Source organism: Populus nigra, chromosome 2 (assembly GCF_951802175.1).
Source record: "Populus nigra chromosome 2, ddPopNigr1.1, whole genome shotgun sequence".
Lineage (NCBI taxonomy): Eukaryota > Viridiplantae > Streptophyta > Magnoliopsida > Malpighiales > Salicaceae > Populus > Populus nigra.
The window spans coordinates 32362079-32381944 of NC_084853.1; the positions used below are offsets into that span (position 1 = coordinate 32362079).

At 33.6% G+C, this 19866-nt stretch overlaps 1 protein-coding gene across 1 annotated transcript; it reads right to left on the bottom strand.

The window, feature by feature from the left end:
- Positions 1 to 1809: 1809 nt before the first annotated feature.
- On the bottom strand, positions 1810 to 17264 carry LOC133682912 (deoxyuridine 5'-triphosphate nucleotidohydrolase-like). The gene is made up of 3 exons (XM_062106452.1): positions 17083 to 17264; positions 16728 to 16872; positions 1810 to 1974 (listed from the first exon to the last, which is right to left on the bottom strand). Exons 1-3 carry the CDS (start codon positions 17262 to 17264, stop codon positions 1810 to 1812), a joined length of 492 nt encoding a protein of 163 aa, XP_061962436.1.
- Positions 17265 to 19866: the final 2602 nt, after the last annotated feature.

A 19866-nucleotide genomic window follows, 5' to 3' on the forward strand; every position in this document is an offset into this window, starting at 1 on the left:
AGGGAGATTGTCTCTTGTTTAGATCTCTTAATAAATTAGTCATTCACTCCCAGAAAGACATCTCATCAAACAACTGAAACCCAAATTTCACCAAACTTAGGTTAACTTTGCACTTTCTTATATTTGTGGGTGTATCTTCCTTAAGTACTAGACTTGTCTTATCCTAGAAAAACTAAAAGCTAACGTTCCTCAAAAAAAAAAACCGTCTATAAAGGTAAGAATTTGAGTATCTTTTTGGGAAGTGGTGTTGTTTGATGTGATAGTTTTTTTTATATATATAATCCTTTTAAAGCACAAAACATCATCATTAAAAGCAAGTTTTTCATACCTTTTCTTATTTTGTTTATATGAGTTTCATAAAAAAAAAAATCATAATACCACACTCTCAAACATACAATATAAAATAACAATACATTTTCAAAATTATAGGAAAAAAATAATAGATATTATATAGTTCTTAAAATAGTTGTTAAATTTGATTCGAGATGCAACCTAACTTGACTTGGTTGGGAAGATGGGTTTTAAAACATCACTACGCATTTTGTTTGTTAATACAATGGAAAGTTCCTTTTCAGGAAAGAAAAAGGCCAAATTGTACTAAAAGAAAAGGCCCCTTGAACTTAACTTTTGAACAAAAAAAATCCTGATTTTCTATCCTAAACATTATGATTTTTTAAATAGGCTTGTTTTGTTAGGAAATTAACAAAAAAAAAAGAAGAAAAACCCAGTCCCATAACATTTTTTTAATCGCTCTCTATGTCTCTATTAATAATGATAAAAAAAAGGTAGAAAGAAATATTCAATTTTTTAATCTAACATCTTTATCAACAATATTTGTAATACATGGAATCATCATTTCTAGACAAATAAATCCAAAATATTCTTGCATATTTCACCTACGAAAACCTTTTTAATTTATTGAAATAGACCCAGTCACTAGTAGCAGCACCATAAACACTACTAGCAGCAACCACCAGCACCAGCAACAATAACAGTAGCACGAGCACGAGCACGTGCAATTGCACGAGCACCATCAACATTAGCAGTGACAACAACCAAGTATATTTAATTAGGATTTTCAATTTTGATTTGTTTTATGGGTTTATGAGACTTTTTTTTATTTGCCTTTTCTTTTATGACTTGCAAACTTAGAATTAGAAATTTTAAAGAGATGATGAAGATGGGTTAAAGTTTTTCTCTCTATTTTATAAGTTTTTTTGTCGATTCTATTGTTTAGGAGTAGATTGAAAAAATAATTGAAAAATCAGTTCAGAGAATATTTGTTGGTTGAGTATTATTATTAATTTAAAAAAAAAACAACTTAGCCAAAGAAAAAAGAAAGGAAAAGTTAAGTTTATGAGCAAGCTCCATTTACACTTTTACATGGTGCACTAAGTTCCCAATCCAATGGGACAAGGGAAGGTGTTGCATATTTAACGTATTTAGCATTATGACTTCTTTATATATTTTATATCTAAACCAATTGGCTCATTTGATAGAAATTTGATCCTTATGAGTATCATGAATCCTAATTTTGGTAGATTTCGTTGGTGGAATGTTTTTACATGATGCTTCTTTTTATAGTTCCTATCCATGCAATCAGCAATAAAATATATATAGCCTTGTTGCAGGAGGTTAATAAAAAGATAAAAAAGGAAATGAAACCATAAAACACTCGTGTATTCATTAACAAAAGAAAGCCCTTCACCAAACCCAAAACTTTTACTGCTTAGTCCACCATCTACTCGCTAAATTTAAACACCAAGAAACAGAAACATTTAAGGAAAAACATTACAAATCATAGGAAGCTCAAACACCAATAGATCCAAACCCTCCAACACCTCTCACAGTTGCATCCAAATCCTCGACTTCCATGACATCAGGAGTTACAATTTTCTCAAGAATCAACTGCACTATTCTATCGCCAACCTTTACCTTGAAATCAACATTAGATTGATAACCCAAATAGGGCCTCTGTAATTAGCATCTATGACACCAGCACCCACATCAATCTAATATTGTTTCGATGCGTTTTCGAGTAAAAAACATTTTGAAAAGCAACTACAACCACATTCCCTAACACTTTATAGATTATCGTTGATTGTTACAGTAGCCTAAGAGCAATTTTATCTTTTTTTTAATGGCTCATTAATTATTAGAAAATCAATAAAAGGTATATTTACCTTTTCTAGTTTTTCTAAGCAGTAAAATGAATTATTTACACCACCATAAAAAAAATAGAATTGTTTACCAATAGTTTTGTTTGTCTTTTAGTTTTTTAGAAAAATATCTTCACACCTATATAAAAACAAAAAAAAAGGCATGCATTTATGGGTATTTTTTGGTAAACCCTTAAAAATAGATGCATGAGATTTAGTAAATAGAGAGGAACCCACTGGTAACAGACAAGAGCTCTAACTAGAAGTATGAAACACACATAAGTAAATAAGGAGAAATTAGGACCTAATGTGGAAAGACTTTGTGAGGGGACTAAACTAAAAATATATAAACAAATGAGGGACAAAAGCAAAAAAAAAAGAAAAAAACTTGTCCGCCCTAAGAAGAATAAGGGGGTTGATGGCATAATAGAGACGAAGGGAAAAGGAAGAGACATTCTGCTCTTCAACACCTTATTCCAAAGAACAGGTGGAGAAAATCACATGCAAGCAAACACATGAGAGAAAATAAGAGGTTTGAGTGAAGATTAAAGCATCAAAAGCAAAACAAATTGAGGGCAAGGAAGAGAGGAGGCTAGCGGCAATAGAGGAGGAGTGGAAAGAGACCAAGAAAATCTGAGGGAGAAGAGTTTTAGGGAGTAGAAAATGCAGCGAGGATAAACCCAAAACCTTCCTAGAATAATTTCTAATACATTGGGTAAGTGTTGTACAAACATTTTATTGTGGACGTGTTTACTGTGGACTGTGAGCGATTTCACTGTGAATTGCACTATTTCGAATCACTGTTGATTGTGATTGATTTCACTATGGATTGCACTATTTGGGTTTACTCTAGTCTCTTTCAAAAACGTGTGAGAGTGGACACAGACACATTGCATTGTGGACGACACTGTAGGCATAGACTATTTTCATTGTGGACATCATTGTAGCGCCCCGGGGGGCGTTCCTCTACTGTGTTTTTTGTAAAAAAAATTATGGTTGAGGGAATTGCTTTCTCTACCAAAAGCTTTTGAGTCTGACATGGCAACTAAACCCAACGTTTTTTGGTCTGGCTGCCAAGCCAAATCCAAAAATCTGACTTGAACCTTCCTCGTGGGATCGACCCCTTACTTGCTCTATACTATCTTGTGTATTGTGTTTTAAGCTAGAGTAATTAATTTGTGCGACCACGACATCGCAACAAAGCTCCATCAATATAAAATTTTAAGAACACAATGGAACACTTTTCTTTTCCTTCTTTTTTCTTTTTTCTTTTTTTTCTTTCACCTTTGGCAACTTTGCCCATTCTTTTCATTAAGCATAACTTTTTTTCTTTTCACATAATTTCCAACAATAATCCCATAAGATATCATCAAGTATAAGATTTACTAATCCTTGGCCAGGGGAAAAGGAAAACATATAAAAAGTTAAGGTTTACAAATGGGTAAAGCAAAGAAAATATAAACAAGCTTAATAACGATAATATACTTTAGGATGACTTTTTGACTTAAGTGGTTAAAATTCCTAATGCCTTTATCATCTTCATGTACACATGTAATGTGAATATAATCTCAACAAGATATGAAGCAAGTTGTCATCAATTCCATATATTGCTTCCGATTTTTGAATCGGTCAGCAGCAACGCAGTTTTAGCTGCTGATTTCCTGAATCGACATCGACATAGTTTTAGCTGCCGATTTCCTGAATTGGCACCGATGCAGGTTTTCGTTGCCAGAAATCGGTAGGGACACAGTTTTCGTTACCGATTTCTGAATCGATAGCGACGCAGTTTTCGTTACTGATTTCTGAATCAACAGCGACGCAGTTTTTAAATTGTCTTAAGGAGCTGGGAGGGAGGGGTAAAACCAATTTTGGAGAGACCAAAACAAGGATAAGAACACATCTAAACCAACCCCAAACACCCCACCTCATTTAATGGGGAGTATAAATACAAGGAGGAGAGAGAAGGTGACCCTTCCTCTTCCCAAAGTTGTCTGCAACAGTTGCATGTCCAGGTGCATGTTGCTCTTCCCTTCCTCCTTCCCAAAAGAAACCTAAACCAAACCAACAGAGAATGCCTTGTAAACGTGTGAGGGAGAGTTGAGACCTTGAGAGAAAAGTGGACAGCTGCCTAGAGGAAAAGGAAAAGGGGGCTAGAAAACGTGAGAGGAAGAAAGAGGAGAACCAGCAGGAGAGGAGAAAGAATATTGTCAAACCTTCCCCAAACTTAGTTAGATTAAAAAGGTATGGGTCATGAAACTCCCTTCCTCTTCTCCTTAAGACCCAGAACTAGAAATGAAGAAGAAGACCCTAAGAAAATTGACCTAAGCTAGCTGTGAAGGAAACTGAAATTAACTAAAAGGACAAGGAAATAGAAACGAAATGAGGCTAATTCCAAGAACATCTAACAAAGAAAAATGAATAAAATAGAAAGAACAAATCATGGTAAAGGGCTGGCCTTAACTATGGGGTTGACCAGCATGCATATGTGTGTTTTGCTGGAATTTATTGAAAGATTATATGCTGGAATTGATGGTTTCAATGTGTGTGTTCTGCTGGAAATTATTGAAAGATTATATGATGAAATTGATGGTTTCAATGTGTGAGTTCTGCTGGAACTTCGTGACAGTTTATGTGCTGGGGTTGTTACAGCATGTGTGATGTGTGTTCATGCTGAAATGTGTGTTAAGCAGCGAATTTGCGATTCACTGCCGAAACTGAGTCTTCTGCAGCGAATTAACATTCGCTGTCGAATTGCGTGTTCTGCAGCGAAATTGGAATTCGCAGCCGAAATTGTGTCGTCTACAGCGAACTAGCATTCGCTGTCAAAGTTGAGTTGTCTGTAGTGAATTTGTGATTCGTTGTCGAAGTTGTTGTCTGCAGTGAATCTGTGATTTGCTGCCGAACTGAGTTGTCTGTAGCGAATTAACATTCGCTGCTGAATTGGGTGTTCAGCAGCGAATCTGTGATTATCTGTTGAAATTGAGTTGTCTGCAACGAATTAGCATTCGCTGCCAAGATGGGTGTTCTGCAGCAAATTAGTGATTCACTGGCGAAACTGAGTTGCCTGCAGCGAATTAGTATTCGTTGCCGAAGTTGTATTGTTTGTAGCAAATTTGTGACTCGCTGCCAAATTGAGTTGTCTACAGCGAAGTAGCATTTGTTGCTGCAATACATGTTGGCTGTAGCGAACTAGTCTTCACTGCCAAATTGGCAGCCGGCAGTGAACCAGTTTTCGCTGCCGATTTTTACAATAGGCCTCCTAGGCAGAAATGACTTAATTGCTAGTAATAATTTCATGGTATGATGATATAAAATGTGGAACACTTGAATGTGAACATATGAACTCTTGGAATAAGTGTGGTGACGAATGTGATTCAAAGATAGAAATGTACTGATTTGTGACCATTGATGTCTTAGGTGGTGCGGTCAGGATTGGACCATCGTCAAGACAAGAACAACCCACAGGTGCAGCAGGTAGGTGACTTTCACCTTCCTTTTTCATACGTTGAATAATGAAATACTTTATCATGAATGTTACCATATTATGTTAGAACAAATATTAGATTGTCAAATGCTTAAATGTTGACAAAGGGTCGATTAGCTTTGGCTAATGGCATCCAAATGGATGACCGGGACAAATGAATGATTAGCTTCGGCTAATGGCATCTGATAATGGCATCCGAATGGTTGACCGAGACAAATGATTGATTAGCCTCAGCTAATGGCATCCGAATGGATGACCAGGACAAATGATTGATTAGCTTCGGCTAAAGGCATCCGAATGGATGATCGGGACAACGGTTGATCAACTTTAGTTGATGGCATCCGAAGTGGATAACCGGGGTGTGTGAACGGTTAGCCTCAACAAATGATGCCTTAAGATGATAGCCGGGTTTAAGATTATGGTTGATTGCAAAAAATTGGTGCATCTATATGTACTACGAGTTGATTATACTAAGTACATGAAGAAACTATAAATGTCATGCTTCAAACATGGGATAATATTAACGCTTCATTAAACTACCAGACCGTTTAATTATCATTATTATTTTTAAGTAATTGCATTCTCTTAAATATTTTGTACTACAGCAGGGATGTCACATCAACAAGGTGCCTAGGAAACCCAATACACGGGGACCTACTTTTGAAAGGAATCATGTAGTTTGCATTCTAAATCACAGTGTATTTTGTATGAATCAATGTACTGAACGTGTAACTTTTATTAGATCCTTTAGTTTAAATTCGTGATGATTATTAGTAGGATAGGAATGCAAACTCATGTCTATGTATGTATATTTTTAATGTGAACTTCTAATCATGCAAACATAATATTATGTGTTTCTGTAAGATTCACTTTTAAATGAAAGGTTGATTGTTATTGATGTATGGATTGTATCTTGATGATGTGAGGGAACAGGTTCGCCAATTACTAACACAATGTGTGTCAAGTACAAAAAAAAAATTATTCCAAAAAATGATAATAGCGTTGGGTTCTGCTACCCAACAGGACTCAATAGTTTTGGGCCACACTCAAAACACTTCAAAAAGGGGTTGGGTCTCGCTGCCTAGCCAGACCCACAGATCTTGGGTCTAGCTAGGCACCGGGACCAAATATTCTTGGGTCTGCCTGCACAATCATACCCAAAGATATTATTATTTGTATTATAATTATTTTAAAATTTATTATTATTAGTATTATTAATATAAAAAATATTATTATTTGTCTTATAAATATAGTTATTTTTATTATAATTAATATTGTCTTATAATCTTATTATTTTTATTAGAATTAATACATAATTAAGAAATTTTAAAAACATTATTATTAATTATGAAAAACAACCATAGATTTGATTTGAAGGGTAAAATAATAATAATAATAATATCAAATCTATGGTTGTTTTTCAATATTAATAATAATGTTTTTTTTTCAAATTTATTAATTATTTTATTAATAATATTAATTATAATAAAAATAATAATATTTATAACACAAATATTACTATTTTTCATATTAATAATTTTATTATAATAAAAATTATAATATTTACAACACAAATAATAATATGTTTGATATTAATACTTTGAATTATAATAAAAATAATTATATTTATAATACAAATAATTATATTTAGAAACCTAAGATCAAAAAATCTTGGGTCTTGAAGAAAGACCTGAGAGAATTGAGTCCTAACGCAGGACCTATTAGCTTTGTGTCTTGATGCCGGAAACAAGAGAATTAGGTCCTGATGTCGGACCAAAAAGCATTGGGTCTTGACGTAAGACCCATTAGCTTTGGGGCCTGAAGTAGGACCCAAGAGAATTGGTCCTAATGTATGACCAAATTCTAAAGGGTCCTAGGGGTCCTGATGCAGGCCCTAAGAGAATTGGATCCTAACACTGGACCCAAGTGTAATGGGTCCATCGTGGGACCCACGTCTAATGGGTGCGGATACCAGACCCAACAGAAATGGGTCTGGAAGCAGGATCCAAGGCTCATGGGTCCTACGCAGGAACCAATAGAATTGGGTCATGTTGCAAGACTCAAGAGAATTATAATAAAAATAATAATATTTATGATACAAATAATACTATTTTTAATATTATTACTTTCAATTGTAATGAAAATAATAATATTTATACCTCAAATAATAATATTTTTTATATTAATACCTTTAATTATAATAAAAATAATAATATTTATAACACAAATAATAATAATTTGTAATTTTATCCTTCAAAACAACTATATGGTTTTTCTTGGTGGTAATAATATTTTTTTTCAAATTTATTAATGATAATAATAATAATAAGAACAATAATTAATACATTTACCCTTCAAATTAAATCTATGTTTGTTTTTCAATATTAATAGTATTTTTTTCAAATTTACTAATTATTATATGAACCATATTAGCTATAATAAAAATAATAACATTATAATACATGTAATAATATTTATCATATTAATAATGATATTAAACTTCTCTAACCTAAGTTTTTATAGTAATAATGTTTTTTTTTGGAAATATATCAATGATAATAAAAACAACAACAATACTAATAACTCTTGTTATATTTTTTTTCCAAAATCTTTTGAATTTGTTATTCCTTTCTACGTGGTCTGCAAACCCAGGAGCCGATCAATAAACAAAGACAAACCCAGGTGCGTGGGTCTGCTGACCAAGTTGTGCGAGCCTTGAACCCGTGGGGGGCTTTATAGACCCTGGACACGTGCTCGGATCTGCCACCTAGGCATGCAGGTTTGCAGACCTGCTCGCCTCAGTCTGCAGCCATACACGCGGTTGACCCTAGCACCCAAGGCATGCAGCCCCAGCGCCACGTGTTTGCAGCCTTACCATGCCCCTGTCAAAATCAGATCTGACTATTTTCTCCCCAACCATCCCTTCAATGTCAAATGAATCTCAATGAAAAAACAACCCCACCCTCCCCCTACAGTCTTTCCAACTCTTCATGGTAAGGGCAATTCAGCCATTATACTGCTGCAATCCACCGTAAGAGGGGCTATGATCCCTTTTAATATATTGTATAATATATTAATATAATAATATAATATCTTCACCCCTAGAAAAAGACCAAAAAAAAGGTATGTTGTTACATCCTCATATCCAGGATAAAACAACAATCTCATGTCGAATGAAAAATAGGGTAATTGCTTTTTTGTATATATGATTTTCATATACAAGTCTATCGAAATTTCTACAAAAATATTGGCAGAGTCTCCACTATACCGGGAGGTCTCAAGTTATTAACAAAGAACCTGTTTACACTTCTAATATCTCACATCTCATAACTCAATCACGACCCAATCATCCTAGGTCTTAATCCCACAAACATCATCATCAACACAAACACAATATTTATAACATACATTGAACAACAAATATCATTAAAGAGGAATAAATGAGATAAACAATCATACATGGAACATAATTATATGATTTTTAGAGTTAAGTTTATTTATTTAAGTTTAAACATCAAATATACAAATTACATTATATAAATATTGTAATAATACAAAATATAAGGATATGCTCTTTAGAAATAGATAACAAAAAGTGAACATAAGCTAGAATCTACTCCTGTCATGCATGCGATGGTCCTGAAACTAAATACATATTATTGAAACATGAATATCACAATAAGTATAATAACACAATTATCCAACAATTTTAAAAAAATAAGCATGTATTCATATTCTATTCACTTCTCCTCTCTTGTTTTCATTACAACTCTTTATCATTCAAGATTTCATAAGATCAACCATGACTATTTCTGCCTAACACATTGACAATACCAATTTCACCGGTATCATCATCACCTCGTAGGTGTCGACGCACAACAATCCCCTTACCCGCAGGGGTGGAATTAAAGGGAGGCAAATAAGGGCCAGGCCCCTGCAAAACATTTTAAATTTTTTTAGTATTTGAGTGTGGGAAGGTGAAATATATTTTATTTTAAATAGGTGGGCCCTTCCCATAGTAAATATATTTGCTAAATGATATAGGATCACTTTAAAAGTCCTATATATGTGGAAAGAAAAACATAAAGTTATAAACCTTTTCAACTAAATTGACTTTGCCGTCACTATTTGGAGCCCTCAAATAAAAATTAAAAAATATAAATAAGAATACAAATAGCAATAGCAAGCAAAAAGGCTAAAGCAGACGACAAACCCATCAATTAATTCATCTTTCATCAAACAAAACAAGGTAATTGGTCATTGGTAACCCAAACTTAAAATTTATTTTTTTTGTTTTGGGATGTTTGTTAAGAATTTGATGATTTGTTTTTTATAGTTATACTATTTTTGCTTCTTTTTTTTCTCAGATCTACTAGTTTTAACAATTGTTTTTGAATTCTTGTTATAGTGATTTTTTTTTCTAATTAATTGGATATATTTTATGGGTTTGTTTTGATTATGCTTGGATATTTTTTTTGTTTTGTTTTAGCAAAGCCACCAAAATTATCAATTTTTTCTTACGATATATGTTTTGATTTTAGGTTGAACCATGAACAAAATAAGAAGAATTGATTCATTTTTTGAGAAAAAGAGGAAAAATATTGATAACTCACAGCCTAGTGAACCAATTGCAATGGTAATGTTGAAGTTATGGTTTAGCAACTCCAATGTGCTTCATTTTACGAACAACCTGCATTGACTAGTGAACCACCTCCTAATAGAATCAACATTGCTCATTTAATTAGAGATCCAAGTAATCGTCCTTAAATTTGGGAATACCCGATTAATCAACAAGATGAAATTCGAAGGGCATAAATTAATTTGAGGCCATATTAACCTTTGATATCTGAATATCCACTGACTAGTGGAAAACATCCTTGTCGATTTCAATCTCATTGGTTGAAAAGTTATCCATGGCTTGAATATTCAGAGAAAAATACTACATTTTGTTTTCCTTGCTATCTATTTTCAAGTAAACCATTTAGAAAGCCAAGATCAGACACATTTATTGTTAAAGGATTCAATTGTTGGAAGAAAGTTAATGATAGGAAACGATGTGCTTTTTTGACTCATATGGGAAAAAGGTCCAAATTCAGCTCACAGATTTGCTACCAAATGCTTGGAAATTTTGAAAAATTAGTCATGTCATATGGAGAAGGTAGTTAAGAGGCAAACTACTCAAGAAATTCTAAATAATCAATTATGTATTAAAGCTTCAATAGATATTGTTTGTTGGCTCACATTTGAAGCATGTGCTTTTAGAGGGCATGATGAATGTCCAGAATAAAAAAACCGAGGTAATTTTCTTGAAATGATGGAACTTTAAGCATCTTATAATGAGCAAGTAGGTGCTCTTGTTTTGGGTAATGCTCCACAAAATGCTAAATACACCTCACATCAAATTCAAAAAGAAATTTTGCATGTCTTTGCTAGAAATGTTCAGTCTCCAATTCATCATGAGATTGGTGATGCAAGATTTTGTTTAATTATTGATGAAGCTCGAGATGAATCCATAAGAGAGCAAATGACCCTTGTTATTAGGTTTGTTGATAGAAATGGATTTATACGAGAATGATTTTTTGATATAGTTCATGTCAAAGATACAACTGCTTTAACTCTTAAGGAAGATATTTCCTTGTTTTATCTCATCACAATCTTGATGTTCAAAATATTAAGGATCAAGGGTATGATGGTGCTAATAATATGAGTGGAGAGTGGAATGGTTTGCAAGCTTTATTCAAAACATTATGTACATTGCTTAGCTCATCAATTACAATTAGCTTTTATTGTTGCAACTAGAGAAATATCTTGTGTTCACACTTTCTTTCAGAATTTGATTTTTATTATTAACATTATCAGTGCTTCTTGCAAGTTTAATGACGAATTACGAGCTTTTCAAGCAGCTACAATTGAACATCTAGTTGATATTAGTGAGATTGAAATAGGTAAAAGAGTTACTCAAGTAGGTGGTTTGCAATGGCCTAGAGATAGCAGATGGAGTTCGCACTTCAAATCAATTTGCAGTTTGATAAAAATGTATGGGGCAACTTGCTTGGTTAAAACATTGCTTTAGATGGATCTACTTATTCTCAATGTGGTGATACAGTCTGTTCATTTAAGTTGCTAATGTCATTTGATTTTGCATTCATCTTATACATAATGAAGAATGTTATGGGAATTACTAATATGCTTTGTCAAGCCTTGCAACAAAAATCTCAAGACATTTTAAATGCTATACATTTGGTGACTACCACAAAGACTTTAATTCAGAAGTTAAGAGATGATTGTTGGGAAACTCTTTTAGAAGAAGTGACATCATTTTGTAAGCATGAAGACATTGAAGTTCCTGATATGGATGCTTGTTTTTCTAATGTGGGACGATCTCGCCGTAAAAAAAATCAGTAATAGTTGAGCATCACTATCGAGTTGATATATTTACAAGTATCATTGATCAATAATTACAAGAGCTAAATAATAGATTTAATGAGCAGACGATCAAGCTTCTTAAGTTGAGCACAACTTTAGATCCTAGAAATAGCTATAAATTATTCAATTTTGAAGATATATGCTTACTTGTTGACAAGTTCTATCCTGAAGATTTTTCTAACCAAGAAAAAATTTATTTGAGATTTCAATTACAACATTATGAGTTTGATGTACCTAATAATCCAAAGTTAAAGAATATGTCATCGATTGCTGATTTATGTCAAGGATTGGTTGAAACAGAAAAATCATCAATTTATCCACTCATTGACAGGTTGATTCGACTTATTTTGACTCTTGTTATTTCGACAACAACTACTGAACGAGCTTTCTCAATGATGAAGATTGTTAAAACAAGACTTCACAATCGGATGAAGGATGATTTTCTTGCAAATTATTTGATTGTATATATATATATAGATAAGAAAATTGCTGAAAGATTCACAATTGATATGATAATCGATGATTTTTATTCTATGAAAGAACGACGAGCATAATTAAAATAAATATGTAAAAATCATTCTTTATTATTTTTTATTTTATTTCAAAGTTTATCAAACATAAATAATGCTTCACTTTAGCTAATGTTTCTTATATACTTTGTATGTTTGTATTTGATAGGTACAAAGACCAACAAAATTAAAGTAATGGATACATTATGAAGATGAAATTAACTTCATCGCTTTGACTCATTTTGATATTGCTCTAAACCTCTTACCTTGTATAAAGATCATTATATGTTTTGTAATACGTTATTTAAATAAAACTAAGTCATGTATTTTTTATTTTATTTTTACAACTCATGTATAATAGATTAAAAAAATATTATATTTTATTATATTAGTTTTGCCCCTCTAACAAAAAATCCTAGCTTTGCCCTTGCTCACTCAAGACCCTAACATACACTAAATATATCTAGTCGATGTATGGTGATCCCCTTACCCGAGATGCTAATATATACTAAATGTATGTTAGTCTATGCATGGTGATCCCCTTACCCCGGATCCTAACATACACTAAATGTATGCTAGTCCATGTCTCATAGGCATCAATGCATAGTGATCCCCTTACCCGGGATCCTAACATACACTAAATATATGCTAGCCAATACATGGTGATCCCCTTACTCGAAATCCTAACATACACTAAATGCATGTTAGTCAACACCATATATCACACTAATATTTCCTATATTAGTGATAATTTCATCGCTTGGTAATTTCACACAAGGATCATTTACTTTGAACACACATACATTCAGACTACTATTGTTACAATGTCATGGTCGCACAAATTAATGACCATAGCTTCAAACACAACACACAAGATAGTACAGAGCAAGTAAGGGGTTGATCCCACGAGGAAGGTTCAAGTCAGATTTTTATGCTAGATGATATGTGATTTGGGGGGGTGGGGTTAGAGGTTATCTAGGCAAAAGCAAATGTAAAGAGAAAGAAGCAATCAATGCTAAATCAAAGAAAACCAAAATTTATCAAGAAAAACAAATATTGGTCGTAAGTAAACGTACACCTACAGAAATCAAAATTGATCATGGAAACAAAACATCAATTTATACTCTGAATATTAATCTTTTCTTATGTTGATTAGTTAACAGATTCGTTGTATAACTAATCCTAACCATCAAATAACCACAGTGTTCGCACTAGTAATTTAATTCAATGGCATCCTTAAGAACTAGATGAGTTGATTAATCTAGACAACATAATTGTCTGCAATCCATGTTTGATTTGATCAATCGACTATTCTCCCTAAGGTTAAAAATGTAGATCTGCCATAATTATTAAACTCAGTTGTTTCACAAGTTCATATACCACAACTCCGGTTTTGATATTGAACTTAGCAATAGAGTGTCTACAATAATAACTTAGAGTCCGCTCTAGCAATTACAATAAACAATCATAGGAAAAATAAGCATAGGAGAACAAACATATTCATCATATAAACTAAAAAGAAAAGGTAAACTAAATCTCACAGTTCTTGAAATCCAAAAGTTTTCACGTCTTTGCCACCAAGAAAAAGAGTTTAGCCTTACATGTCTACTGAACAATTAATCAAAAAGAAGGAAGAAAACAAGATTTGCGATTCTATTAGAGGAAAAGGCTTTTTTTTTACTGGCTGGCTGCCCTCTCTTTCCTTTTTTTTTTTATATATCTTAGGAAACCCTAATCTCTTTTCTACAAAATTGTCCTTTCCTAAGTAGACAATTTACATTTAAATACTTTAATAACTATTTTCCTAAAAAAGAAGAAATAGCCTTGCATAAAATCTTTAAGCTTTGACTTTTGACTTAGAGAAGCTAAATTGCTGAAATAAAGACTTGGATGATGTTTGGATGCTTTGAGAAGTACTTTGGACTTGTTTCTTCACAAAACCTGTCTACTGATAAAATTCATGTGTCATCTTAGAAAAATCATATCTCTCTCATTTGCTGTTGTTTGGTAGGCTGATAGGTTTTTGAGTTAGGAATCCAAACAAATTGAGTTTGCATCCAATGGACTTTAGCTCAAGATATTCTAGTCGGAGTGGTCAAAGGTCAACATTGGCAGAATGCAAGATTTGACTTTGAAGGCTGTGATTTCCATGCTCTTTCTCTTTTTATTTTTCTTTCCTTATATGTATAGAATGTAATGTATGTTAGCTTTCTAATTCTACTAGAATCACTTTGTTTCAATCTCTAGAGCTCAAGCTCTACACAAAACATCGACTTAAGGTCAAATCTGCCAATTATCTCCAATTTACTTCTTTTTGAACCTTCCATCCAAAAGTGCCTTCAAAACATAAAACAAAGAATATCAAGACATTTTATGTGTAAAACATAGGTAAATGTGGGTAAAACTATCAAATAATATGGTTGCATCAACTATCCAAAATAATAACATCAAAACTTTCATCCTTTCACAAAATATTCAACATTTGCTAATTCACATTTCACATCAATAACATATTAAATCATGGAATTTAACTAGAAAGTATAGGTGTGGTTCACCTACCTGCAGTAGAAGCTCTACTCGTGCTCCCCTACTGTTGCTACTGCACAATGCCTGTGGTTTCTCTTGTTGAAAATCTGAGACAATTGCCCACAACTTTTGTGAAGACTATGTGCTCGAATTCTGATGTTAGCAATGGTGTTTTGGCTAGCCAACAATGTCAATAACCAGCCACCAAGTCAATGGTTGGCCACCAACTAAATAATTAGTCATCTAATCAATAGTTCCGAATTTTAGCCTATAAAAGGAGACATTTTCCATGTATTTAAGCATCTTGTTTTTGAGATCAAGATCATCTTCTTGCTTTCTCTCTCTGTAATGTTGAAGTTTTCTTTCATGCTATATTAATCTCTTGTTTATGCCTTTTCATTTCCTTTCTATACTTAGTTAACTTATATCATAATCATGTTCTTATCTTGTTTATTCATGTTTCTCTTCTTCATAATGTTTAGCTAAGTTTATTATGACAAGGTGAAATGTTTTCACTAGTGGTGTTAGAATATGTATAATATGAACAAAACATGGACTTCAATGTTTATATCCAAGAAAGTTTGCTCTTAACATGTCTTATCATTTTTATCTTATTCACTCTTAATACCTTGCTTGTTAAATGGTTAATCTAGATTTATGTATTTATGTTGTTTAACACTTGGTACAATAAATGCTTGATCTTTCATAGTCTTCGACCAACATCGTTGTTATGAGAGGTGTTGTAACCCATTTTTGGGTCCCCCCACAAAAATAAAAATATATGGCCGGAAGAATTTAGAAAAATAATAAGAGGTGGGAGCGCTCAGAAAGAATCAGAAAAAAAATTGATTAAGGAGGTTCAGAAATGCAAGGAGTGAAATTTTATAGTATATATTTAACTGAGGAGAGCCCTGTTGGAAGAGAAAATTTAATTTGAAGAGAAAATGGCCAAAATTGGATGTTTATGGACTCAATTGGATTTTATTGAAGGTTTATTTGAATTTATAGAGGTTTTGATTGCAAGGAAAATTGAGTTTTAAGTCAATTTAGGCTTTAATTGGAAGAAATTAAAGTTCTGGGGCCAAAATATATTTTTTAGGAATTTATTAGGTCAAATCAGGGGCTTAATTGCATAAATATTGAAGTTTAAGGGCCAATTGGGGACTTAATTGAGAAAATCCGAAACCAGGGACCAATTTGGAATAGCCGCGTAAGTAAGGGGACTGGAATTATTCGGTTCAGGGGCCTAATTGAAGAAATTGAAAGTTTATTAATCAATTCAGGGCTCAATTGCATAAATCAGAGGCCAAGGACTAAAGTGAAAAACGCGGCCAACAAGAGGGACAAAGATCGAAATTGGCAGGGACACAATTGAAATAAACAAAAGATAATTGAGGACTGCCTTGCAAATTGACGCGTTTTGGCGTTTTGCAGGACTTAAATGAAACGGCGCGTTTTGCCTAAAACGACGCCGTTTCATGTAAAAAAAAAAAAGATATCGGAACGGTGTCGTTTTGAACGACACTGTTCCTCTTTCTTCCTCCCGTGGACGTGCAGCAGGGGAAGAAAGAAAAATGGTTGGTTTTTTCTTCTTCAAGTGTGCTACCTCTCTGGACCGCATGCCTTACCAGAAAACCGAGGGAGCCGCTCCTCGCCAGCCACGCCCACTGGCCGACCACCCGCCGCACGCCTACCAGGAAAATGGGGAAGCCGTACCTCTACCTCTAAAAAGCCCCGCCCCTTGGCTCTATAAAGAGACCCAAGAACACTGAAAACGGAGGGGGGAAAGGAGGAGGAAAGACCCGAAAGAGAAAAGAACCCGAAGAGAAAAAGAAAGAGGGACCCGAAAAAAAAAAAAAGAGAAAAGGGGCCGAAAAAAAGAAGACCGAAAGAGAGGAGAGAGAGGGGAGAACGAAGGAGAGAAAAAAAAAAAAGGACCCGAAGCAGGAAGAGAAAAACAGAGGGAGAAGAGAGAAACCAAAGAGGAAGAAGAAAGGAGAGAAAACGGAAGGAAATGGAAACGGAGGACGAGGGAAGAGGAACAACCTCACTCTCTGCCACTGGAAACAGCCGCAGCGCCGCCTGGAGCCGCCGTCCGTGAACCAAGGCACCACCACCGGCCTCCGCCACAGCCCCGCCAGGTAACCCTTCTTCCCCCATATTCCGGCGTTTATTTTTTTTCCTTCTTTGCATGCAGAACGAATAGTGTTCTGCATGCAGGGGTGGGGGAAAATTAATTCCCCCCGCCCGTTTTGGGTTGCTGGGCCAGGCGGATCCTGGCCCAGCCATCTCTTCTGGGCCGGGCCTGGCCCAGAAGAGGATAATAGTTTGGGTCGAGGTCGGCCCAATCCATTTTGGGCCGAGGTCAGCCCAACACCTTTTGGGCTGCGTCCGGCCTAGTTGACTGGGCCGGACCAGCCCAGCCCATTTAATATTATATATTATATATATTATATTTTCTATTATATATATATATATATGTATGTAAAATTACGAAAAATTCAAAAAAAATTTATTTAAAAAAATATGGGTTTTTGTTGTAATTTTATCACTACATTTTGATCAATATCGGTTTGTATTTTTATACTGTAAAGATACAAATCCGGTATTAAAATACCCGGTTTTCATCAAAACATCAAAGATTTTCAAAAATAAAAAAATGTCTTTTGCTTTCAAAAATTTTCTAAATATCTTAAAAAATATTGTTGATTTTTCTTCATATTTTTTATCAAAGTGGATTAATATTTGGTTGTATTTTTATACCGTACGAATACCAACCCAGTATTAAAATACCCGATTTGCGTCAAAACATCAAAAAAATACATAATTAAAAAATGTTTTGTTTTAAAATACAGCCTAGTCTCTCCAATATATATATATATATATATATAAATATTATAACATCATATTTTCACACAACAAAGGAAATTTCAAAAACAATATATGTATGAGCATGCATTTTGGCTTTAATAACCAGTTTATTCAAGCCATGAGAACTAAACCAATATTTCAAAAATTCTAAAAAAATCTTTTTGTCTTCTTTTTAGTATTAAATATTCCTGATATTAAATATGTTTTACATAGACGTTAGAACGGTTAGGTTCTACCCGATAAGATAAGGACCTCCTAATTGAGGAGGACTTTTCTTGAACCATAAACGAACCAATAACTAGGAAACACAATGAGACCTTGAATTTTATCAGACAAATAAACAATGCAGCTTACCTTAGGTAGGGCGTATTTGGGTGCTAATACCTTCCCTTTACGCAACCAGTCCCCGTACCCAATCTCTAAGACCAGTTAGGGTTCCTAGTGACCAAAATACTAGGTGGCGACTCCCATTTCATTTTCTACAAAAAAAGACAATATTTTCTTGTCTTCCCATATTTGCCAGATAGATACCATACACTTTTTCCTAGATTTTAAAGTGGAATATTCGCCGCGACGCCACGCACCCGCGACAAGAGGAACTTGATTTGTTGTTAACATAAGTTAGCATCATGAATACTTGACAATATTTACAAGTATGGTGTTACTTAGATAAGATGATTAATATGATCATGTGAATAATTTATAATGAGCTAATAACGATAAATCATTTGAATGGATCCTCCTTTGTGTGTGGTTTCTAGTTGAGTAATAAAAAGAGTTTATATTATATTTATTTGAAATACCATTAGTGGATCCTCTAACCTTGATAATTGTTTTTATCTTTGATTAAATCTTTACATCAATATCACATCTCAAAAGTTCTCTTCAACTTTTCTCCTTTTATTATTGATAATTTATATAGTTTGACCCCGGTCTTGCTGGGTTATTTATTATTTTGACACTCCTGCACCTGGGATAAGATATCAATTCTTTGATTGTGTCAAGGACTAGATAGAAAGATTAAGGATAATGGGGGCTGGATGGGTGGACCTATTCTAGAAACATTGATAGAAAAGAAATGGATGAACATGATGAACAAAACCTATTCTAAGGGCCACCCAAGGGAAAAAATTTGAAAAGGATGAAATGAAATGATAAAACCTGAAATTTGTGACCTTGTTTAACTCATGGAAACATGCATGAGTTGAGGTGAGGTAAAAATTCATGTTTTTTATAATTTATGGATTTAGCATGCATGAGTGAAGAGTTGTGTAAAAATACAATGCAAGAATGTGCAGAATTATGATCTTGTTGAACCCTTAGGATGATAACTAAGTTGAAATAGAATTTGTGTTAATGTTAATGCTTTGATTTTATTATGAGGTTAATGAACTTGCATGAATATGGTTCAAGTGAATGAGAATGTGGTTGCGACATGATTGTTGTGATTATACTTGTGTTGATGACATAAATTCTGCATATATGGTGGATGAAGTTATGCGAAAATGTGTTGAAATGATAATAAAGATCTAATAATAGTTATACATTCAGTACATTAAATCATTTAAAATACATCATGATTTAGAATGCAACTACATGATTCCTTGCAAAAGTAGGTTCTTGTGCATTGGGTTTCCTAGGCACCTCATTGGTGTGACGTCCTTGTTGTAGTACAAAATTATAAGAATATTACTTAATAATAATAAGCAGTCTGGAAGTTTAATGAAGCATTAACATTATCCCAAGTTTGAAGCGTAACATTTGTAGTTCCTTTATATACTTGGTATGCACGGCTTGCAGTACATATAAAGGCATCAATTCTTGCAATCAACCATAATCTTAAATCTGATTATCCTCTTAAGTCATCATTAGCCGAAGTTAATCGTTCACT

Excerpts from the sequence above, each read along its gene's own strand:
- LOC133682912 (XM_062106452.1), bottom strand. The coding sequence starts at position 17,264 with ATGGGGGAAGAAGGGTTACCTGGCGGGGCTGTGGCGGAGGCCGGTGGT. Across the intron at positions 16,873-17,082 it reads TCCTTTCTTCTTCCTCTTTG|TGTTCTTGGGTCTCTTTATA; the intron begins GTTTCTCTCTTC and ends CTCCGTTTTCAG. Across the intron at positions 1,975-16,727 it reads TCCCTCGGTTTTCTGGTAAG|AGGCCCTATTTGGGTTATCA; the intron begins GCATGCGGTCCA and ends TGCTAATTACAG.